General features: G+C 37.9%; 1 protein-coding gene across 50 annotated transcripts in view; it reads left to right on the top strand.

Moving 5' to 3' along the window:
- ANK2 (ankyrin 2) overlaps nucleotides 1-25,641 on the top strand; it is a 372,599-nt gene that overhangs the window by 194,461 nt on the left and 152,497 nt on the right. For 28 of the 50 annotated variants that reach the window (XM_042796620.1, XM_042796637.1, XM_042796640.1 and 25 more), the window contains exons 1-2: nucleotides 9,621-9,770; nucleotides 23,382-23,483. In XM_042796620.1, the coding sequence (XP_042652554.1) occupies nucleotides 9,636-9,770; nucleotides 23,382-23,483 (237 nt within the window). In that variant the 5' untranslated portion in view covers nucleotides 9,621-9,635. Of the gene's footprint in view, nucleotides 1-9,620; nucleotides 9,771-22,811; nucleotides 22,883-23,381; nucleotides 23,484-25,641 lie in introns of those variants that run through there. The other 22 variants (XM_042796632.1, XM_042796635.1, XM_042796631.1 and 19 more) reach the window with 2 other exon arrangements.

Raw genomic sequence — 25,641 nt, forward strand, 5'->3', positions numbered from 1 at the left:
AAAAGCGAGAATCAGCAGTACAATGCCAACCAAAAATGTATCATTCTTTGAGTGTTCCCTAACAGTATGCTTTTTTTTTTTTTTCCTTTTAATTGAAAAATACAGAAATTAAAACCGAAGTTGCATATACATTGCATCTCCTGCTCTTTCTTTTTTATACTTAAGCTGGTGGGTGACACTGAAACATGTGTTTCTGTACTGTGTTTTCAATTTCTTGGAGCGTTTCTTAGGTATTGAAGGCCTTAGTCTACTTCTTCCTGCTACCAGAATGTATGCCTAAACAGTAGCTGCTTTTGAAATGAGAGGATACTTTTCTACCCAGTCATTTCAACAGTATTTAGGCAGAATAGTTTTACCCAGGCACAATTTCAAAATGTATTTAATATTAAAATAACTTACGTAGGTTTTTAGTATTTAAAAATAAAATTATTTCCCTACTTCCAGAAAAAGGTCTGATAAGACTGTATAACTTTCAGTTACCAGCTATGACACTTTGCATATGTTAAAGTAGTTGCATCATCCTGCCATGGCTGGAGCTCCAGGGAAGATAAGTTAGCTACAGACCATTTTTCTCTTTAAAGCTTTAGAGCAAAAATATTCAAAGCTCCTGATAAGGTAACCTTTTAAGGGGGGGCGGAATCTACTTTAAAACAGTACTGTTGTTTGCAGTACAAAGCGATGTTTAATACAAGGAAATTTATCAGAACCTGCACTTCTTTGTGTGCCAGGTATAAGATTCTGAGCTATTTAATACACATAGAGCATTTATTAAAATATTTTCACTTTATCTTCCTTGAGTGTTAGATTAGTTTATTAACAAAATACCAGATCTCAGAGCCAAAGTTACCCTTGTCTCTGTTTCATATTGCTGTTTTTACTATAATTGATTAACTTCTCGCTTCCCGTTACCAGCATTGCAGATACCACTGCTGCATAAACAAAAACTAGAAGGACAATTGACGTTTAGATAGGAAAACAGCTATATTTCGATAAATGTTGGGCGTTGTTCTGAATAAAATGTCCATGTTAGTGAAAGGAAGAATTACATATTTAACATTCTTACCTTTCATTCCTCATTGAATTACTTGATTCTTTTAAACTACAGTAAAACAAAATATGCGTAATGTGGAAAATTATTATGTATATTGCATACATATATATACGAGACATACTATATTTCATATGTTATACATGAAATATATATTCCCTGACTGATTTTACATGAAGGTGCGTAAGCTTTATCTTTGAAAGTTGTATCAAATTTGTAAGAGATCAAACAGAAGCAAGAACTCGAGAAACAGGGAAGGGTCAGTGCAAGGTTTTTCCTAAAGCAACGGGAGTAAGTAACCCTGTGGTGCTTTCATGGGGAAGGCACTGGAGTGGTGCAGTGGTCTGTAGTGGGACTGTTTCTCTTCCTTCTGTACTTCTATAACAAGGTTTTAACAGACTGGGATTTTGAGAGAGTCAGCAGTGACCTTCTGCTGATGCATTCAAAAGAGAAGGTAGGATGATTATCGTAGAGGATTGAGGCCTTACTTGGACATTCCAAATTCTGAATGAGAGCGCTTCACAAAATCCTGCAGGATGGCTTAAGGCAGAATTAGTATCCCATAAGTGTTAAGGAACAAAAATTAGACCCAATCAAGGGCCAGATACTTGATTTAGGCTGGAACTGCCCGAGACAAATAGGTACCAGTTACTGCCACAGAGGGATATGTAAACATGAAGTTCTCAAAAAACGTTTTACTTCTGTTGGGAAAAAAAAAAAAAAAAAAGGGCTGTTTTGGGCATAAGTATTGACGATAGACTTTATAGTTGTGTTGGCTGGGTGGGGCTGAACTTGACCCTTTTCCCCCAACATTCATGTTTCGGTGCAGCTAAAGCTTTGCTGTATCACTGCTCTTGGATTACTGCTTCTAATAAGATCCCACAGTGTTAATCAAAGTGAAGTTTGGCTTGCGTGACTAAATTGATCTTGCTGTGTCTGTGTGTTGGTCAAATACTGTGAATGCATTCGAGGCTGTGGCTTTCCAACATTTCCTGCATATCCCGTGTTTATGCTGAATAGCACAGGCATGCTTTTTTTTTATTTTAGCAAAGAAGCGTAATTTTATAACACACCTACTTTTCCATATATATCAGCAAATACAAATATTGCTATGGACGAAAAGTACTTTCAGTCTGCAGAACAACGGTGGCAAAGATACAAGTCCACAAGAACAACATGGTTCTGCATTTGCGTTGAAATCAAGGAGGTGTGAATTTCATAAATCATGATCATGCTTAGATTCCAGCTGAAGAACTGCCAATAGAGTCCTGCAGGTTTTCTTGCCCTTGCTTGAGAAAATGACGGTCAGCAAATGAAATAGATGAAGACCAGCTGATAAAATGATATGGAATACTTCTCCTTCCACTGGTTCAACCCAGACTTTTAAAGTCAGTCACAAATTTTGCTAGTTTTCTGATTAGTCAACAATCCTTGTACTAGTTCCTGTGTGTTATTCAGTGTTTGATGTTAACATGCATGTTTCATTTCTGATGAGTATTTCTCTTTGGAAAGGAGAAGACTGAAGCAGGACTGTGAAAGAAAAGAAGTATTGACTGTCATTTTTATGAGAAAAATATGTATGTGATATGTAAACTGCTGGGCCTGTGAGGGGATCCCCATGACATAGACCATGAAAACTTGTTTTGTTTTTTATCTTCCTGTGTCACACCTCTCATCCAAAAGCTCCTATAATTTTACAGATACTGAGAAAGTGTTATAGTAACTCTGCAAAATAAGTCTGTGTCACACTCTTTTTAACAAAAGGAGACGCGAGCGAGCTGAGGCTGTACCACAGGTGCTGAGTCTGGCATCCAGTGGAGAATCCCGGGGTAATGCCCTAATACTCACACTCTCTCCGCACAATGTGCTTTGCATTTTTCAAACAGGAAAATAGGATGTTGCATGCTAATAAAAAAGCAACTTGCTTAGCGACTTGCATATTGATCATTTGATATTTGTAGAAGAGAAATTAACTTTTTTCTAATTACCTCAGAATTCATGTGAGACATTTTCCCCCCTCTGAACAGGTATGAAAACAAGCATGAAATAAACCAGTATGTTTTTAATCACAGGAAACCAAAATACTAATGGTTTAGTTAGTATTGGTTTTATATAGACTGCATATTTAAACTCTATGAATACCAGAATGAAAAGGTTACCTTTTGCTCTTGCTTCCACTTTAACTAATATATGAAGGTTACATCAGGCAATATTCTGTATGTATGAATTTGAATTGTCCACACTTTGATTTTTCTTTTGTTTATTGATTTTTTTTTTTTTTTTGTTCCATGTGTTTTCTCTGTGGAATGCTTGGAGGTTCAGGTGGCTTGTGTTTGGAGGAAGGTCCCTGTGAATTCACCAGGGGAGCCATAAGTATTTCAGAATAACAGAGATTGCATTTTTTTTTTTTTAATTGTATATATTATAGACTTATTTTAAACTTTTCTATCCATGAAACAGTCTTTTCCCAATTCTGTCACACCTGTGTCCCTTCAGTACTGCAGGATCTGTAGCTGCAGTGATTAAAATCCAGGTTATCTGTTTGTTCGTTCTCATAGGGATACAAAGACATATGGTACTACTTGGATTAAGAGCTCTTTGTCGCTCTCTAGAGAGGATTGTTATGCTTAATGTGTTGAATGATTCACCATCTAAAGCATAGCAAAATGATTTGTCCTCTTCAAAATGGCTCAAAATAGATTTTTGCTATTGATTGGACTCAGATTATTTAAGATGAAAAGGATTTGCTGCTAGGTCGTCCATAGTAGACAACTGCTTTTTTAAAAAGGCTGCTTGGGTTTCCGGAATTATTTGTTGTGGCCTGTGTGACCAACATACAGTAGATACCAGAAGAAAGAAAAGGCTGAATTTTGGGGAAATAATGATCGCACCGGTGTCATTACTGTAAAATGCAAAGGGAGCCTAAATGATGTAAAAGGCATAAAAAATCATCAGAGTTTATAATCTGAATGAGTTTAAGATCTGACCCAAAGTAATTGTCAGAAACAAGTGAGCCATGTTGTACTGGACCCTCCCACAGAAGAATCCCCAACAGGGAAATACTGTGCATGTAGGAAACATCTCAAAGTTCAGGAAATTCCTAGAAATAGATATGTTCCAGTACAGTCTCTTTTTTTTTTTTTTTTTTTATTTTTTTTTTTTAATTTATTTACTATGTTTAACCGTAAAAATGTAATAGAAAATAACTCTTCAGGGAAAGTTTTCACAAGAATAAATTTGGGGATTTATGTCACTAACAATATATAGGTTGTGATTTGTCTTGATACTTGGAACTCTTTCTCTCTTCATTTTTCCCTTTTGTCTTTTATTTTGCAGTACTAGATATTTTTACAGCACCTCCTGAATTGCTATTTTGGCTACTGTACTACACTAGGGCATAGCTGAAACCTCTAGGGACAAACTAAGCTTTAATAGTAATGGCAAAAAAGGATAAAGAAGCATTCTTCATAGCAGTAGAGCAGTTTTGCTTTTGTTTGCTGCATACCTAGGGGTGTGTGACTGTCCCTGGTCCTATTTCATCTTGCAAGACTCAAGCTTTGCCATTCCTGAACTGGTGAATGGTATCCCGTAAAACTAAGTCTCCATCTGGAGATTAGATGACAGCTTTGATTTCACTGTGTCTCACTTAACTAGTCTTTGAGGTCTTAGTTGAGGTTTTACAAGTAGCAGCAAATCAGTGGGTGTGTATTGCACGGTTTTTCTTGATGGCCAGTAGCAGGAAAGTCAAAGTGTTTAGCTATGACTCCCTTTACTACAAGAATGTTTGGAAAAGTGAAAACAGAAACTGCTGACAGAGGAAATACTGTAATTAGGAGAGTTACGTTCTTGTTGTTGATGACATTATAATCACTTCATGCATGTTTTTATTCTTAGGTACATTATGAAGCATAATATATGCATAAGTATGATAAAAGTGCAATCTTACATGTGCAAAAACATTTATTTCAATATTATTTTAACGTTCATCTTGTAGAGGTAAGGCTTCTAATTTTTTTACTTAGGGTTTTATATGGTCGTAGGCAATACTGTCTATCTTTGGGGTTTGTTTTAAATTTTTAATTTACAGGGCTTTCCAAGTGTTTTATATCTGTATTTCATCCGTTGACTAGGTTCAATACTTTAAGATATGGCAAACTGGAAATAAGCCAGACTGTAACAAAACTCACAAATACATGCTGGTGTTTGCTGGCCAAAGGAAGGGGTAGTTGTTTTGTCATAAGTTTTCTCACACTAACATTTACACTCAGCTGTGTACATATCTGAGAAAAATATTTATAAAATGTCTGATGCTGTTCAGAGCAGGCATTGTATAACGTGCTAGACCTCACTTATGTCAAAAACAAAAAAAAAAAGCGGGTGTGTCCCGGTCAAGGTGAAAACTGAGGATCTTTCTCAACTGTATTTAATTTTATCCACAACTGTATCTCTCCTAAATGTCCCAGTTAGGAAGACTGTTTAAAGAGGTATCAAATGTAAGAAAACAAGATTCCTGCAAATGTACTTAATGGCTGATTGTGTGAAATTTGAAGGTATATTTTGCTACGCTGAATGGAAAAGATTGCGCAGGATGCAATTCCCAGAAGTCTCTTGAGGGCTTTGTCTCTTGTTTTGTGTACTGGCTTTGTGTTGCTGAAAAGCTGATAATCATATCTGCTGCAGGCTTAGAAAGTGTTCAGGTGTTGAAACCAGTATGTTTCCCAAAGCCTACAGCATGATTTGAAATAGAGAAGGCAGCTGGCAGTAGTCTTCATATGGTTCTGTATTTTTTTGCAGAGAGCCCATTATGCTAGTAATGGTCTTTACCAAGCATTTTGAGCTCGCTGGTCTACATATTTTGGTGATTTCTGTTCACTTTGCTTTATCGGATGAGTACAAAAGTTGCTGGCAGAAAATTCTCCATAGGGATAGAATTCTTCTCCAAACAATAGCCAATGAAAGTGTTGTTATGAGCCACCACATCGCGTAAGAATGATGCCAAGAGAAAGAGGGGTGTTGTGAAACTGTGGTGAAGCAGAGTGGTATGATGACAATTTTCCACAAATGAGCTAGGGCAGTCCCTTGGTTGCTCTAAATAGTATCACAGTTTTTTGGTTTGTTCCCCGTTTTCTTAGTGTCAGACCAAGTTCAATGTATAAAAACTCAAAAATCTATTGGCCAAGAACAAAGGAAGCTGGATGTGTGGTTAATGAGGATTTGATTTAGGAAGGCAAGGGAGTGAGAAGAATGGGGTTTCTGACGGAAGCACATTACCAGAATATTTCTCTTAATAAATGAAAATCTTGACACAGTTAATGCTGCAAGGCTAACTTTGGGGGAAACCTGCCAAGATGGATGAACCAGTTCGCACTTACTGCAAGTACTGTGGCAAAGTTAAATACTCAAAATGAAGCACAGCATGATTATTATTTTTGTTTTTCTCCCCCCCCCCCCCCCCCGCAAAAGCATGTGCATTGTATAAATGTTTAAATTAAGAGTGCAAGGCATGGACTGGAACAAAAAAGGTATGTTTCTGGGCTACTGAGTTCTTCTCATGGTTCTCCTGTAGTATCAACATTTCAAGGGACAAGAGGGATTCCGTCCCAGCTGCTTGCTACCCTGGCATCAGCGCTTGAGTGTAGTGCATGAGATACTCTGCTCTCTTTCTCACCAGGCACTTTAAACTGTTTCTGAAGGTTTTCTAGTTAAAGGATTAATTAACATTGGGAGTTAGTGTTGCAAAAAGCTGTGTTGTGCTGCTGAGGGGTGGAGGGGATATTAAAGCATGGCTTAACGAGGGGATTCACTGAATTACCTGTAGGAGGTCCTTTAAAAAGTTCTGCTCCCCTGTGAAGATGCGCAAGGTCATGGGCCTCAGAGCAGTTCTGGCAGCATAACACATAGCAGGCTCTGAGTTTTCTGTACGGAGAGGAGGAGTAAGATGCTTTGGTATGAGTTTCGTGCTTGAGAACCATGCCTTTGTGTTTTGGTTTCTTCACTGCTGCCTGATGGGACAGATTTGCAGGCCAAACAACAACAACAGCAGAAAAGAGCATGGGAACATACAAAGATACTGCCACATGCTCCTCCACAAAGGCTTTGAATCCTACATCAGAAGATGTATACTTTGTTAGAATATGATGTCCTAACTAAGTTTGGCAAAAGATGAACATGTTTGCTTTCTGAGTAATTTGCCCTAATGACTTTGAACCATTTTGACAAACAACAGTAATATTGTTAAAAGGCTCTGGCAGAAAGCTTATCCATTGCTCTCCATCAGAGGTCTACACAGATTGTTGCTTTCTGCAAGCATCATTTCAAAGGAATGCATGCTACTAGGTTTTTGCCACCCCTTCCCCATGAGCTGATGCTTTGTTTCACTCTTCTGTGTTTTCTAGTAAGTTCATTTCACATTAGATACATTGCTCTGTCCAAGGATTTTTAGTTCCTGTTTCTGTTGGAACCTTGGTTATATGAACTCGAGTCAAGCATTTGGTGGGATTCCCTCTTGCATCCTTTTATTTTTATAACTACATGAAGAAGTTACAGCAGTGTATATACACCTTACTTTCATAGGGTAATGCCTTGGAAGAGTTGAAGAAAATCAGCATCAGCTAATTATGGGAAGGCTAGCCTTGTGTGAAAACTCCCGAAACATTGTTGATGTCAATTAAAGGCAGTGACTGCTTTCAGTGTTGTGGGCACCAAACGTCAAATCCAGCTGCGGTGGTTGGTACTGTGGTCATGCTCAGTATGGTCAGCTTGCATCTGAACCTGCCCAGAGCTAAGAAGTAATGTTTGTGCATATTATACTTTATTATTATAACGTATAATTTTAACATGAGCTAAAGCCTTTACTTGTTCATTAGTCATTTTACATTTGAAGTTCAGCCTGCCTGAATGTACGATTAAACATTCCATCTCTTGTATTTGCCAATTGCTGGGAAAAATGTTGTTGGGGACATTTTGTAGTTCAGGTTTCATTCAGTTCTGTACAAGCATATAATCACGTAACCAAAAGTGACAGTGAATTCAACTATTTTGTGCACGTGTCTATCCAGCATGCACTTACACTCGTTACCCATCATGGCACCTGAGGCTTTTCAAAGGAGGCGAATGATCCCAATCTGGAGCATTCATCAGTCAAGGGGAAATTATAGAGCCATTTCAAATCTACCTGACAGTATTTAACACAAAAGAGAACCCTATACCCATCAATAATCCTTAAAAGGGGGCTGGGGAGAGCTTGCTCTCTCTGGATGTAACTGGCACTGCTGTGAAGGGTAACTGGGTAGAAATCACTAGGGTGGTATGGACGGCCGCCTGCTGATGTGTCCTGCACTACTAGCAATAGGCTGAAAGACGAAAAGGTTGGCTGCATGTTATGATTCTTTGAGGATCACTCTGTTTCTGAGGAATTTTGGACTTAACTTTTCAAATACATGCCCGGTTCCACTTACAGCCTGTGTGTGCATTGCGATATATTCTATGGGGCTGTGTTGCCTCCCGTACCGCCGGCTGTTTCTGAATGATTTGAAAACTGATAATTATTTCTCAGCTGACTTTGTGGGTTTTTTTTGTTTGGTTTGGTTTTTCAATTCTGCAGTGGGTCTCTTTGGAGATAGTGGGTAGATTTCAAACAGAATCCTTAAAATTATTTTTATCCTACTGGGTACATTCTTGGTAAGTAACTCAAACATAGAGGGAACGTCCTTATTCTCAATTTTGGTGGGGTGTTTGTTTGCTTGCCTTTTTTTTGTTGTTGTTTGTTTGTTTGTTTGTTTTTTAAATAATTACTATTCTTGCTAAAAAAAAAAACCCAACAAACAACCCTAAACCAGTACAACAATAAAAACCCCAAACAAGATCAGACCTGATAGAGACAGGAGCTAAAGTGATCTAGGATCAGAGATTGTCCTTTTTGGATACATCTGAAATCAAACCTGGGGGATATATCAATTCAAAAGCAAGCTCATCACCGTTATTATCTGTATGAGCATGAAATACCATGTGACTCACAGGAATGAGATGGTCGTGAAATCTGTACTGCTACCTTGTCGCTTGTTTTGTAAATATCCAATGGATGCAACTTGAATTAATTATCTTTTTGAGTTAGAAACTCAGAAGGCATTAGCGACATTCTGAAATTTAGTGCTTTATGTATCCACAGCGAGACCGAGCGTGGTAGGGAGAAAAAAAAAAAAAAAATCAAACCAGTCAAAGGCATGCAACTGGGTAATTCAATAACCCTCCCATGTAGAGGCATTTCACTCAGTGGGACTTTTTATGTGCGAGGCAGGCTGGCTGTACGGGGGAAAGCAGTTCCCCCCACCCCACCGCCATTTACATGCATAGCTGGCCTGGTAGGTGTAAAAATAGCCGGGCAGCGCCTGAATTGGAAATGGTCACTGAGTGCTGCCCGCAGTTGCTGGGGTTTCGGGTTCTCTGTGACCCAGGCCGGCGCGGGGAAGGGAGCCTGGTACGAGTGGCCGGGCAGAGGAGCGCGGGCGGGATCCTCCTCCTGGGTCGCCGGCCGTGCCTTGGGAGCGCGGGGGCAATCCCTCGGGTAGGAGGTAACAGAAGAACTGATATGGGCAACGCACCGATTTGCCAGGCTTGTCATTCAGATAAGGGTTTAAGGACGCAAGGGAACATCCCGGATTTGGATAAAACCCCTGACTATTATGGATGCAACAGTGAAGAAAGTAAAGGTCCTGAAGCCCTGGTAAGTCTTGGATGAAGAAAACAGGAATCAACGGGAAAAAAAATAAGCTCAGGGGTGTGCATGCTTGATTTGAGAAGGCTCTCTCATTGCTCAGCCTGAATCTTACTTGATATCTTGCAGTACGAAGAGATCTGCTGAATGTGTCCGTGTTCAAGCTTTGCTTTTGCTGTTGTGCCTGACTAATTAAAAAGCAGCTGTCACTAAGCTGTGCAGTCCTTTAAAAGTGTTGTCAGCTACCCAAAGGTTTAGGTATATCGAGAGAGAACACACTGTCAGTGAAACAAGTCCTTCAAACGAACGGATGTAATCAATTATCCCAGTTTAAAAGACTGCTATAAACGATCCCACATCGATCATTCTCAGAACTTGAAATCTATAACTTTTTTTTAAGCTGTTGTCTGTTCAGTACATCATATTATTTTCTGTGTTTGCAGCAGAGACAGAGCCCCACAGATCTTAATGCAGATGAGGGTTACAGTGTGTGGGTCCAGGCACGCACGAGGGGGTCACACTGATGACTGCAGGGATTATAGCAGTAATGTCAGCATTTGCTCTGCAAACCAGGAGAAAATAATTTAGATGAACAATTGTATAATGTCTATGGCATATGAAGTGCCTCCTTTTTTTTTTTCTTTTTCTTTTTTTTTGTCTTTTTCCTCTGTTTGGGAAATTTGTTATGAAATGGTTATTTAATTCAGACCTGGCAATGAAAGGAGGTATCGTCAAAACTTCTGGCAGAACAGAACGATCAAAAAAACCCTTTAATATTGATACATCCAAATATTATGTTTTCCCCTATTGATCTACAATAAAATTGTTCTCAGGTCAATATTATGCTTTGCACTTGGGTAAACTACTGCAGTGCATTATAGGAAATGTAGTTGAGATGAGTTACAGCGTTCATAAGGGAAGGGGAGACTGGAGGCACTCCCAGCAGCAGCTCACAAGAAGTTCTGTTCTAGAAAATAATTTTGATGCTGTCTTGGTTTTCTGGTAGGTCATTCTTTTTTGACAGAAATTTTCAGACCAGTTTTATTGCTTAATTTACTGGGTAACATAGTTGGACCGGTTCTTCAGAAATAAAACTTTCTTTGAGCTGAAACACAAACTGAAACTATTTCTTTGTGCTTTCAGAGATTTTTTTTTTTTTTTTTTCAGTTTTTGGTTGAATTAACAGATAAGCTTCAGCATCTGTGATGGGAAACATGCGTTCAGGGGGAGGGACAGTGCAAGCACAGGACTTTCGGGGGCAGCAGGGGGAGGACAGACCTGCTTCCATTGCTGAATATGTGGATGGCAAGAGCCATTGTAGTATTTCCCTTAAGGTGCCTGGCCCGAAGCTGTTGGCGAATGTATGGAAGTGCCCTGTGACACAAATAAGCAAACTCTGAAGTGGTTTTCTCTCTCTGAATGTACAGTCTCCAAGCTGCCCTTCTGCATAAGGTCAGGTCTTTGAGGAGGCAGGAGTGAGCCAAATCCAGCAGCATGTGATCTTTGAGGTTTTTGTTCCTCCCCACCCCCCCACCCCTCTTTTTTTTTTTTTTTTTTTTTTCTTGGATACTTTTCAGTCAGCCTTCAGAGCTTTTCATAGCAGGCAGAGATCAGGCACTTTGATAATATCTTTGATACTCTTAATCATAAGATCTTGTCTTTTTTTGGCTCTAGTAGGGACTGACAGAGTTGCTTTAGAATATCTGTCTTAAGATGTTACAGTACTTAGAGGATTACAAAGGAAAATTGTTGTATTTCCCTAAGGTTCTTTACACTCTCTCATTATATATATTATTATGATTCCTTACAGAACGTTTAAAAAAAAATTTAAAAAGTGTCTGTAAATTAGAAATGTCAGTGAAGTTTTGTCCTGAAGGGAGAAATTGCACTTTTTTTTTTTTTCCACACACAGGAATACAGCATCCAGCACAACGCTTTGTTAGCTATACACTTCCAATGCTTTTATACAGCTATAGCCGTGCTCGCTGTCTTGGTTTATGCAAAAGAGTGCCACATCAAGCTGAATATGATGACTCCATGAATTTTGTATCAGTTAAAAGGTTGAGAATAATTCAGTTGGTGTTCAGCCAATTCAAATGGCAAAATTGCTTTGCGTAATCTAATCTTTTCTAAACTAAAACCAAATACAGTCTGCTGCTTCAGGCCTATCTTTGCTGAAGAAATCAGGAATGTATTGGCTTGACTATCCTGAATTGTCTGCTTGATGCCAAATAACTTTGTCAGATGGGGAGTTATTTGATACTGAGTTCATATTTGAAATAACAGCATTAAAACCCCCCCACAACCAAACTATTTTGTAACCATCTATTATAGATTTAATTACTTTTTTTTTTTTTTTGATGTGCTGAAACAAAGACATTGAGATGACGAAACACCAGGGTTTGTCATGTTCACTGTACCGTATCCTCTCTTTTGGATATTTAATTAACTTCACATTTGCTCCTGAAAGTATATGATGCAGTCTTGCTTTGTGGTGCTGGAAATACGGCTGGATCATGTTGTATTTCAGACTACCTTGGACGGACTGCTCTCTGAGTTTCAGGACAGGATCATGCTAAACTCCTACTGCATCGTTCAGGGGAGGCGTTTTCTCTCCCTGCTCAAGGCAGTGGGTTTGGCAGTGTGGACCTCCAGGTCACCGTACGGGACAGCGAGAGAGTCATTGGTAGGGATGTGACTGTGAAGCAGCAATGCTGAGAAGTGATAAGCAATTTGCCAAACCTTGGGAAGTATCTGTGTTTGCAGAGTGTGGGACTCGCCATCCTGCCGGTGCCCTGCACTCCCATTACTACAGCAAACGTGGGTGCTTGGGATCGAAACCAGAAAATTTTAAATACTTAAGTAGGCCAGAGCCATGCATTACAGTCTTTTAGAACAGGGGCTTAGAGACCGGGGGAAAACACAGCCAAAGAGCTATTAATTCTGTCCTTTTTAGACACTTAAAAGGAGATAAACTGCTTTTAGTGAGTATCCCTTTTCATTATTATTATTACTCGAGGCCACATAGTCTCCCTATGGCATGCTTGAATTAAAGGTGTAGCTTCTATGCAGGTGAAGTTAGATGAAACAGGTTCCTGTCTCTGCTGCCCAGAGCTGAATTGTTTGAAATTTAGGCCCAGGATTACAAGAGTTTTGGTTTACAGGTAGTTTTCAGCTAGGCATTAAGGGAAGGGGGTGGTGTTTAATATCATGACCAGTATAGAAACAGCAAATGCCATGTTTAATGAAGAAAAGGGTTTTGCGTGGTTTAGATATGCTTCAAGAGTAACTCCCCAGTTGACTGGGGATAAATCAGTGTGAAGAGAGAAAAGGAAATTATCTGTGCTGGGTATGATGCTATTCGCATGAATCCTAAAAAAAAAAATATATAATAATCTCCTAAATGAAACCTGGTTTCTTTCCACAATAGTCAAAGTTTAAAATCCTTCTTTAACTGTTTCGGTATCCGTTTTACCCTTCTGTACAAGTGGGGCCTTTATGTTGAGTCTCTCTGGCAGAACTGGCATTGAATTAGAAACGGCTGCATTTCAGTAACACCGATTTTGTTTGCACCTATTTTAGTCCATCTCAAGGGAATAATAAATCATTTTTTTCTGTTTATGGTACCAGTCAGTTTGAAGCAATTGGCAATTGGTTAATAGCTTTACTTACCTAAATACCATTTGATTCTTTAGCACTGATACCATTAACACATTTCTTTTAATAGAAAATATCCCTTTGACAATAAGACAAGGGATTGAAAGGGATGAAGAATTAACGAGGGTGATAGAATTATCTATCAATAATTTGCCATAAACTTAATTTACAGGCTAAATTTTTGTTAAACCTAGTTATTATTCTGTTTGGAGTGGCATCCTAATCCTTTCTAGAGGTGTTTTACCATTATTACCTCTCTATTTAGGAACTTCATTATTAATGGAAACTTGCCATGGAAACCGTTTAAATGCCTGCCAAGTTCTAAAGTTGTTACACCTCAAAATCTCAATATATGGTATCCAGATGATCCTAAATATTTTTCATTCCTTTAATATTATTCAGTTTCTTTAGTGGAGATATTGATTCCATATCAATGTTTAAGAAACTTCAGTAAATGCACGTGTCACGTAGGATAACTAAGACTGATCCTGTGGTTCTTCTCAACAGATCCTGAATCCTTGTTGTTTCAGGAAATGACTAAATGATACTTTCACTCAAATTCCAGCACTGGAAATTTTCGCATTAAACAATAGCATTATCCATTTCTATTTTTAGAGTAGCTTGAAAGCGTTAGTAAAAGACATGAAGATTCTCCTGGTTTTTATGATTACTCAGACTACAGTAAAGTGTTCATTCTTTAAGCCCAAATCCTCTGGGTTTTGGTTTATTGTTTTGTTTTCTGTCTTGTTGTGTTGTTTTTTGTGTGGTGGGTTTGGTTTGTTTTTTTTTTTTTAAATTATTTTTAAACAAATCCAGGCTATGTTTTCTTGGTGCTTTTGAGATTCTATTTTTTAGATTCACACTGATGAGTACAATTCAGACTTGCACACGTCGTTTCCAAGGTGAGACATACACTGAGAAGTTTGTTTTTGAGAATATGAATAGCCCAGGGGGATATCAGGGGTTACACATGCTTGAAGATCAGCTAGGACTGAAGTGCTGTTCTGGATTAGAACCCTATTACTGAGGTTACTTTAAATTTTCAAATCAATATGGATTAAAATAACTTCTGTAATCTCAAATACTGTGTTTGGAAGGAGCATGCAGCTGGGCAAAATACATTTATTCTATTCTTTTTCATAGAAAACTATGCAGCTTTGCCTCGTTCTCACAAATCCTTCATTGACATAGTAAAAGTCGCCTGGCAGCAAGTCCAGTATGTCAAATTAATGAACATAGTGGGAGGACTCCTACAGATGTTTATGGCAGCTAAGTATCATAATGGGTTTATAGAAGACATTTGCATCTTGGCTTAAGTGAGGGTTGATTTTACTTTAGTTTTCTCTTCCTCTTTTGCTGCTGCTGTATTTGCTAATATTGGCCCAAACTCAGGAACACAGTTAAGCACGTATTTAAATCCATCCTTTAGCAAATAACTTAAACCTGTTTAATTTAAGATGGCTTGGACCTAAGGATGTGGTAAAAAAGAAGACTATTTTGAAGTGTTTTGCTATATGTTGCCTTTTATTCTTCTCCTGGTTAAAAACAAAGCCAAACTGATTAGGCATTTATACATTCCAGTGGAAAGAAAAGAGTGGCTGGATGGCTGGTGTCCTGCAAGCTCCGGAATTTCAAGGCGGAGTTGGCAAAAGAGTCACAAGTGTCAAAATGTAACAACCAGCATAAAATGAAAGTACTCCCTTACAAATAACAAGGAATTTCCCCCTCAGGATCAAAAGCTAGAATAGTTGAAACCTGGCTTTTCCATTAGTAAAAATTAGAAGGGTCCATAAGCGCGTAATAACTTGCAGTTGTGTCTGTCTGGAGCAATCTTGTAGCCAGAAGTGGTATTCAGATAAAACTGTTAGCTAGGCATAGTTTTCTCCTCCTTATGTTCCCCAGAAATATGTGTTTGTTTGGGTAGTGTAGCAGTGATAAGAAATTTTCTAAATATCAAATGCAGCTTTCTGAGAAGAGTCTTCGCATTAAGGTATGAACTGTCATATGCAAATATTGAAATTACTGGAAGAAGTCCTTTGATTCAACAGTTATTAAAGATATGTTGGAATTACAATATATTTTTCTTTTATAATGTGCATAAGTCATAATGCATTCCTTAACCTAGTTTTAGTTTCTTAGCTTTTTTTTTTTGCAATGGCTTTTTCCATTTCCAGTTATACCAATGAAATGAATTTCTCAAGGATGGTCCAAGTCTTGAATATTGTTACACGCTGTGTCTCCTTAGGGTTGCAGCCTCTTTGTCTAACATAAGAAAGCTTTTACCAGTATGTAGAGTAAACACAAACAACATTAGTCTTCCCACCTACTTTGGCACTGTATAATTTTGGCTCCTACACATAGTGGATCTAAGAAGTGAATATTTATTTTGAGGAACATGGGACACATTGAAGGGGTCACTTCAGAAGCCAGTTGACTCTGTCATAGGTTTCTGTATTAGGCAATCAATTTCTCTGTTTAAATATGTGCAGACTAGTTTGAAATCACGGAGTGTTTTAAACCTGGGCCATATGCCATGTATAGCACAAAAGCTTTTTATTTTCTTGTAGCTATTTCACCATATTGTTATTAAATAATAGTTTTTGCTGTAAATAGCAATAGTCTTTATGCCAAAGTGTGGGCCTGTGTCCATACTGGATGCAACATTGTGGTGAGGGCAACTCCAGCCACGGTTCCAGCTCAGTGCCGGTAAAAGTGGTGCCAACTTTTCCGTCTCCTTCACGACATTCTACGATTAATTGGCCTAAATTCTCAAAAGCGCTTTAGATTATTCAAGCGTATAATATGTACTTAAAAGAATATTTTTATTTTTCTGATTTATAACCATCATCATCATCAACCTAGAGAGATAGACCCCTGATATTAAAATAATTAAACGCTAGATGCTATTAGCTACATTTTGATAGAGGATATTTAACTTGCTAGTGATCTATGGTTTCTGAAAGCTTGTCTTCCTCTTCACACTTCACAGCTCCTATTGATTGAGCTTCTTGTTTCTTTAAAAGGTTAGTTTATTGTAAGGTCAGTTGTCTTTTTCCTGGATAAGAAGGTGCTTTAGAGAGATGGTTGTATGAGAAAGAGATGTTTGTTTAGTTAAGGTTGCTATTTTAGAATTGTGGGCTTTTCAGTTCAACTGTTTATTGACAAATTCTATACAACCAAAGGTACATAGCAGGATGGAATAGATCTGAAATGCTTAACAAGCTTGAATGGGAGAAGCTGTGTCATAAAAATACTTTTTTGAAATTGAAATGAGAAAAGTGGGCACGTCTAGGAATTTAGATACTGAAATTGCTTAAGATCTGTGATTTAATCTGTCTTTCTCCATGTCTTCCAGTAAATTAATGGGAGGAAAACATACATTTTTATAAGCAAAGGAAGTGACTTTGAAAGTAAATCACTGTTGTATTTCTTTCAGAAGATGAATGTTAGTTCATTAAACGCTGGGGAAATACTGTTTCCATTATGGTGGCTGTTATCTCATTTACCAGTGTTAGAATACTGAGCCAGTGCCATTGCAAGTGCAAGATTTAGCTCATGTTCTGGCACGTGTATCAGACCTGCGGGCTGAGGCGCTGCTGTGGTAGTTTAAGTAGAATTAAAAAAAAATAATAATAAAAAAAAAGTTGTTTGCCTTCTTGCAGTCATAGCTGCATCTTATGCTCGCAGTTCACAATATTGCCATTGTTCTGCTGTGATACCTATTGGAGACCAGCAGGACTTTCAGCTCAATAAAAAAATAATTCAGGATACAAAAGAGAAAATGTGAGATGCAGAAAAGCTGTCTGCCAAGTTTTACAGAAACTGTTCCACAAGAAAAAAAACATTGCTTTTGAAGTCCCATCTTTTAAATTTGAATGTTGGTATGGAAAAAGCTACCATACTGGCCAAAATACATGTGACAAATGAGTTGGGTAATGGTAACACCTCAGCTGTGCCTCTTTTAGAGTTGCACCCAATTAAATGATGGCTGGTTTGAACAGATGGTTTCTGAAATCAGAGAATAACCAGGCCAATTGGGACAAAATGTAGTGGTTGTCTCAAGGGTAGGAGCATAAACTGACACTCTAGAAAGTACGGCATAATAAAAAAATTAATGGAATATGTTTACGTACCTGTAATTTCCGCCCCCCTGCATCTTCTAAGTACTGAATAACATCAAGAAGCCACGAAAACCTGAATTTGTATTATGTGACTTTCCTTCTGCGGAGAACTGAATTCTCAACTCCAGGCTTTATCTGAGTATATTGACATGATGAGCCACCAGTCAATTGAGAGCTTTTTAATGACGAATAAGAGTTAATAAGCTATCAGCCTTTTACTAATTATAGAAACAGCTCTTGGACAAACACTGCCTCACAACTCTGAAGTTTGTAAATGACATTAACACTGTCAAATTCTGCCATATTGGCAAATTCTGTCTTAATGCTGATTTTATGTATAATAATAATAATACAGGATTCAAGTTAACATGAAAGTTTTTATAACTGCTGATGGTCTGAGTATCTTGGTTTATATAAAGCACACAGGTTAATAGCGGGTTTTGCTCACCTCCTGATCAGGGCCAGCCTCTTCAGAAGTCATAGCTAAATAAATTTTCTCCATAAAATCAAAGCAGTATGTCCGAGAGTCGATGCTTGAAATGGAAGTCTAAAAGGGTTATTAGTATTCACACTTTAATACACATACAAACAAAAAATGTTAAATTAAGGTGTACAGACACTATTTGGCTATTATACAACAGTTTTGAATTCTGTTTTTGCTGTCATTCAATTACTAAACTGTATTTGAAGATGAGAATTTTTCAGCAGGCCTTGTTGCTAGACTCCGTTCTTCCACAGAGGTAATTGTGATTTTGGACAAGTTGGGGTCATTCACCTTATTTGGAGGGGGGAAAAAACCAAAGCCAACCTGCAGGAATGATTCTACTATAGACATGATTTCAAACAAGTACTCAGATGGTTTGGATAGTGTTGTTATAAAGGCTGTCTTTTGAAAACTGAAGCCTCCTACTCCCCCAGTCTTGCCTTCTTAAGCCTGAAGCTGCTTTTCACCAGAAGATTTGAATATGTGGAGAAATTCCTACCAGTTTGGTACAGCATATGATTTCATGATTTAATTTTGCACATCTCTGTACAATGTGTTTGAGAAACAAGCACATGCTATGTGTGGTAAATGATGCAGTATGCTATGAGACAGGAAAGGCAACTGGAGTGAGGATAGAGAAACCAGAAGGTAAGGTTTCCGAATATCTGAATAAAATACCGATTTCCATATATGATTTAATTACTGAGATTCCCTGAGCTATATGTTTCAAATTCAGGCAAAATTCTGGCATTGCAATTAGCGAGAGAGATGTTGAATCCACACCCTCTCAGTCATTTAAAAAAAAAAAAAAAAAAGGAAAACATATATTTACTCAGTAATTTCTTATATTTTCTTATGTAATGATTGACAGCTAGGTATTTATAAACAATACATTTGCATTCTGCTGAGAATGTACTTAAGGTTATTTTGTTTTTCTTTTCATAATGTAGTTTTTTTGTTTATAGCGCTCTGAAAATTCTCATTTCTTGCTGAAATTGCTTATCCTTAGTCAAAAGTTAATAGGGAAAAGTTAAGTTAAAAGATAGGAGCTTTTGGTAAGAGTCAATGATATCAAATATTCCTCTCAAATCTGTATCATGCATTAGAACTGTATTGCAAACAGAGTTTTTTAAAAAAGTAGTTATCAGAGGCTTGTAGTATCCTCTCCCTGTATATGTATTGAACTTTGTTGATTGGCTGTTTTTTTTACAGTGACTGTTGTTCTTCTCTTTGTTCAATATCTTGTATCTGTCGAACTGCAAGTTAATAGTCCACATTAAATCGTGATTGTAGTGAAAAGAAAAATTCTCTATGGAGCAGTCAAATGTTCGTGTTCACTCCTGTTAGTGGTGTATTTTTCGTAGAGCAGGTTGGAAGTCTCAGAGGGGTCCATGAGAAAAAGTTTAAGTCCACAGACTGGCAGGTTGGCCCATCCTATAAAACATCAGCAAAGTATTCTTCAATCCTTCATGCTTTATTCTAATAGAATGTTAAAAACATATTGAGTAGATTGCCCAGCCTCAGTGGCCACACGTCAACAAGTGGTCGCTAATTCTGACCCACCTGAACTGCGGGCGGCACGTGGAGGTGCCAGCTGAGACTTTGCAAATTCACAGGTCGACATGGGAGTTTCCCAGGTCGCAAGCCCCTCGTGTTCTCATGTTCACGTGGCTGCTGGTAGCTGCTTACAGCATGCTCTCCTCTTGTAAACCTTTCGTTTTCTTATTGGTAGAGTGCTTGCTTTTCAGCATGATCTGCATACATGTGTAAAACTCCTAAAAAAAGTATTGCAGGGGTTTGTGCATAGGAAGAGATGACATGATAAGTATCATATGGTGCAAAGGACTCTGGCTCCATGTTTTTATCTTCTTTTTTGTAAAGAAAGTATCTGCACATGACAGGTTGGTGACAGTTGATCTTCACCAGATGACAAGCTAGGAAGGACCAGTATGCCAGCTTCCGTGCCACTGAAATGCATCATGAATTCCACTAAAACTCTACATGTAAGGAAACGAAATATTTCATGAGGTTACTGAATCAATCAGAAAACCCCACAGATCCAAAATCACGGTTTCCTAGCATGGTGAGACTCTGGAAGACTGCTGCTGTTGACTACTGAGATGCTTTCATCAAAATGGATTTGAATTTGTGATGTGCTAAAGTGAGTAAATTGCTGAGACAGTAGTAATGATACAAATACTTTTAAAAGATGTTGAAAGAATGAGCAAACGGACAAACTACTGGTGACCTAGAGAAAAATTAAGTGTTGACAAACCAGGAAAGAAAATACACATCTGAGTACTCCTAACTTCTAGGATTTTGAAGCTTTAAAACACAGTGCTGAATCTTTTGAGTATTTTATGGAAGTACTCATTGGTATTTTGTATGTGAATTTGTATTTGAAGCAGCTGAAATTCTTCATAAATAAAGTAAAACTAAAACTAATATTTACAAAATATTTAATAAAATTTAATAATATTTAAAACTGAAATAAAAGCAGATGAATTGCTGCTTTGTGTCTTTTATTTGTGTCTTCAAGTTTGATATAAATGAGAACATCATGCAAGTCTGTGCGAAACTATTTTGGAATAGGAGAGGCCAGACTATGAAGAGATGGGTACAATCATATTCCTCTAATATGAGAACAGGACACGTTACAGTGAGAAAATTCATATAGAAGCCGAAGATCATGTAGGCTGGGATTTTCAAAGGCTCCTCAATGAAGCATCTTTGTGTTTCACTGGGGTTTTAGAAGTTCCTCTTCTATTCGCAGTCAAGCACTGTTGTTTCAGAGTTGAGAATACAGACAGCATGAGATGCTTCTGCGATAAAAGTGCCTGTACAGGGAATTAATCATGGAGAGTTAATTCCTAATAGCTCTTTGTGTAGACAAGAAGTTTGTATTTTGCATTGTGGTCGGTGTTCAGGTGTGTGTAATTTGTCTTGAAATGATGTGCATTGCAGTAGTTTAATTTTGAGATAACAAAAGTGTGGATCAAGGAAATGAGAATCTATTTCGAAAGTGCTGCTTGTATCTTCTTAGCCAGGATCAAATGGAATATAGTTGTATGGTCTCAGCTACAATCTGAGCTTCCAGCAGTAATTGAGACTTTTAACACTTTTAGCTTTTCATGTTATTCTTGTGTGAAAGAAAAACAAGTGATGATTGATTCATCCCTAATAAAACAGAAGTTGTGGATGTTCATTTGTTGTGTCATTCTCGCTTAACCTTTTAGAAGTATAAAAACAGATGATTGTGAGTTTGGCATGATAAATTATTATAGAAGTAGTAAAGCATGAAAGAAAATGGGGAAAAAGAAGGTAAAATGTGTGTCCTATTGAGGGCAAAGATGCTTTTCCCATTAATGTTGAGTGTGTGGATTTACCCCTTGTGCTCACATACTTCTTCTTGGTTAAAGTTTTTACCAAGACAGTTGAGTCTTCCAGGACATTTAAACATGAAAATAGAATTTTGTTTTTTTCTGTGCACATATGCATCACGGGAGACAGTGCAGTGCTAATAGCTATCCTTCGATCTTGAGAGGGATCTCTCTCGAGTAGCTGTCAGAATCTGTTCCTGTGTCAAGCCTCATCCAAAGTCTTGCCTGACTGAACCGTGAGGCTATAAAAGGTTCTGCCAACGTGAATTCCTGTGCTACCTTTCCCTTCACCCCGCTGCGTGTTTAGGAAGATGGTCTGTTTTCTTACCAGTAGAAGGCGTGGAAAACGTGCTGAAGTTTGCTGAAAGGAATTCAAAAGGAAATATTTTTGTCTTGGCATGTAGCGCAGTTGTAAGAAGAATCATTCTGATGACATCCATCTGTTGCAGATTAAAATAGGGTGGAATTAGGGTTTGTGAAGTGAGTTAGTACAGCGTGATAAATAGGGTGACTGAAATAAAAGCATTGAAATGGATTGGGTGACCGAAATAAGTTGCTTGGTCGATCAGTATTAGTAAGCTGAAAGTGGGAGGCTTTCAGGGTATTCTTACGATGCGAAAGAATGGGTTTTACCCAGTGTTTCTGACCCGGAGTTGAAATTAAATGAGAAATATGCTCAATCAGAGGTGTTTCAGTGGAACACCAAGAACTAGTCCAGTGGCGTGCATGCCTTATTTTACCTGTTTAATCCCATTCCCACAGAACAGGCTTTTACAGTTATTTACCTGCTTTTTAAAACTCCCTCCTACTCTATCCAAGTGTGATAATTGTTACTGTCTCTGTGTGTGTTTCCACATGCTTATTCTGTTTAATCATTACATTTGTTGCACAGTTTTGTTTTTTTCTCCTGGTATCTGCAGTTACAGTAGTAGCCAATTTACCTGTGTGTAGGTTTGCATGTGGGTGAACATCAAAGTGTGTGCTGCTTTCAAATACCCAGTGTAATTTCATGTCATAATTGTAGATAAAGACAAGAGGGCTGACGCATTTCACGCTCGCTTGCAGAACAGTACATCCCACAACCTGGCTGAAAAATGAAAACACGATTTTTTTTTTTTTTTTTTTTTAACCTATAAATGCTAATGGGGCTTTAAATGTAAACCTGTGAATGCAGGCAGTTTAGGAGTGAGCGTGTTTACAACATTATCCTGGATTTAGATACTCAGGCTTGAGTACTTTATCCGCTTTGTTCTATGGTTAGCTACGCTTGCGGTGCTACCTGGTTTTATGGGACTATTTTTTTTTTTTCTGTAGCATGCCCCACTTCTGTGTCACAAGCAATAAAATATATCCACAGGACCTTTTTGCTCTTGGATATTCTTTTTTCTCCAGCGTGTACCTCTGTGTTTTCAGTGTATGTGCACGAATATGCACTGTAGTCACATAACTTTTTATGCCAAGTACAAATCCAAAGCCAATGTATGTTTTCTTAAGTAGCATAGCCAGTAATAGGATTGGTCAATTATTTTCCAAAGGTTTGAGCATATGTATATAAAACCCCAGAAAACTGTATCTAGAGAGTTGATGCATTAATTTTTTTCTTGTTGCTAATATCAGTTACTACGAATTCTGCTCGTGGGTTTTTTTGGGGGTTGTGGTTGTTTGTTTGTTTGTTTGTTTTTTTGTTTTTTTTTTTTTTTTTCTTCCTGTTTTGGGTTTTTTTCCAGTTTGTTTCTTGCTAAATTTTGAACTTCAGCAGTTATTGCACTCTTTTGCTCACTCTGACAGGCCTGCAGTTCTTTTGTGCCAATATTGCCTGGCTTAAGCATGTGTATGCTAATCAATGCAGATATAATGCAAAGTCAGTTTTCTTCACAATTTTATTCTCCTGCAGCAAAAATCCTTTCACTGGTGATGAAGCTTTGTTCTCTTAAGCAGGAGCTAACTAGAGATTTTTTTTCTTCTTATCCTTTTACAGTCTGACAGCAATGCAAGCTTTCTACGAGCTGCCAGAGCTGGCAATCTGGACAAAGTAGTGGAATACCTGAAAAGTGGAATAGACATTAACACATGTAATCAGGTAAGATATTTGAAGGACAGAATTTTTCAAGAGGAGTTGCAAGAAACCCTACTAAAAACCTCGTTTTTTCAGGCTAGATTACCTCATGCAGATGTTTTGATTGACCTCAAGCTGTGTTTAGTCTTGTTCTTCAGTAGTATCTTTCAACAGGAAGCTGATAATGTCTATAAAACTGTGGTGCTTTCAGTACAGTTTTGTTTAAGCCTTTTGGGGCTGCTCTTTATTGCTAGTGTCCCGCAGGTATAGATATATGTTAGTGAAGTACCTATAATCAAAACTTAAGGTACACTTTGGTAGTCTAATGGATCTGCTATTGTGAAGTTCCAGTTCTAATGGAAACAGTGAGTACTAGAGTTGTATTCTTCAAAATACTCAAATTATGCAAAAAAAAGTTGAGGAAGTTATTATGTAGGATTCTTTGGATACAAGTAAATATTATGAGTACAGTGAGAAAATATGCCTGGATATCAAGTTGAAGGTTCTCAGTCATTCTGGTGGGTTTGTTTGTAGAAAGCTGTGGTTTAGATGTCCTGAGGCATCTGTGTTCAGCAAAACCCACCCCGCTCCCCCTCTGCTTGGGTTTGTAGTGCTGTGACAGAGGGAGACTGAACCCAGGCCCACCCGTTACTCAGTTTTCTTTCCTATACCGAGAGTGTCTCATTCTTTTATTTGTCTGGAGAAGTGCCAGCGCTCCTATTTTTTTCTCTGTCAGTTATTGCTGTTTATTGTATCCATTTATTAACTGTAACGAGGCATGGCCATGTAATGGGTGTTGCTCATTTTAATGAAAGATACGCCTTTCTCCAGAGAACTGGCATTACAGACAGGGGTTGGGGAGCAGTAGGTATTATGAACAGGGGATGGCAGTGAGAATACTGTGATTCATAAGTTCCACAGCATTACCAGCTGCTACATTTTGGTGTTGGGTGGTGTGGGTTTGGTTGGTTGGTTGAGGTTTTTTTTTTTTGTCTGGCCCTTCCAACCCTCCCCCCCCCCCCCCCCCCCGAAGCTATTTTGAAGACCTCTTTTCTGGCTTCTTCATAGCTGTAGGGGTTAGTTTAAAAGAAAGCTCCAAAATTCTTGTTGCAAACATTTGTCTAAAGGGCAGTGTACACTGGCATCCTTCGCAGAGCCAGGGAGAAGTTGAAAGCCATGTATGAAAAATGGTATCCTCAGCTTATATGTGAAGACATTGCTTGGAAGTTTTAAAGTGAGGTGTGCTTGAATGAATAAGAAAAGTGAAGCTGATAGAGACTATTTTTCAGGCAACAGTTTGCAAAGATGAATGCAGTAGCATTTGAGGGGATTTCAAAATTAAATTGCAAAACATTTTTCAGTCACCTAAAGAAGTTTCTTGTAAACATTCCCCCCCCCCCCCCCCCCCCCCCCAGTGTGTTATGTTTAAGTCCTGTACCATGGGGACATTTTTAGAGTCTGGGGTTTCTATCATACCTAGAGCAAGAGTTCTCTTTCAGGACACACTCATTCATATGATAGTTAGAGCAGTAACTTTAAAAAAGAAATTACAGGTCTAAATTTGTGACAAACTTTTTACTGTTCTCAAGGAAATTATTTTGGCCATGTTTGCAATAGACTGATACATGTTTCTCCAAAATAAAGAAATATAGCCTGTGTTTTCAGTTTTATGGTTAGTTTTCAGGGCGTGTTATTGTTTGGCTTGCTCATTAAATTAATACGAATGATGGGCGAATGGGATAGCAATTGAATAATTCATACCAAAGATAGTAGATGTTAATGAAATAAATAGGTAAACTTGCACATTATCTGTGGATTAATGCTTTTTTATTCATATCATTCAGTTAATATTTTACTAAACAGATTTTAGAACTGAAATATTATTTGCTTGTACACAATACTCTAGAATTAGTTTTTTCAATTTTTTTTCTAGTTTTGTGGTGAAAATTACCATCTAAGTATCACTGAATAAACTAAAGAAAGAAAGGTGATGAAAAATATGTGCTTTACTGAAGAAAAGAAAGATAATTCTATCTATCCCGCTTCATTCACATTACTTTTACATTTTGATTTCATGAAAAATACTCCCTTTTTGGCAGAGTACATTTCAGGTATAAGATGTTTGGAGCTGCTCTATCCTTTGGGAAATGTGTAGGGATGGAATATACTAGCATCGGATAGT

This window comes from Tyto alba, unplaced genomic scaffold, assembly GCF_018691265.1.
Source record: "Tyto alba isolate M040663 unplaced genomic scaffold, T.alba_DEE_v4.0 Super-Scaffold_23, whole genome shotgun sequence".
Classification (NCBI taxonomy): domain Eukaryota; kingdom Metazoa; phylum Chordata; class Aves; order Strigiformes; family Tytonidae; genus Tyto; species Tyto alba.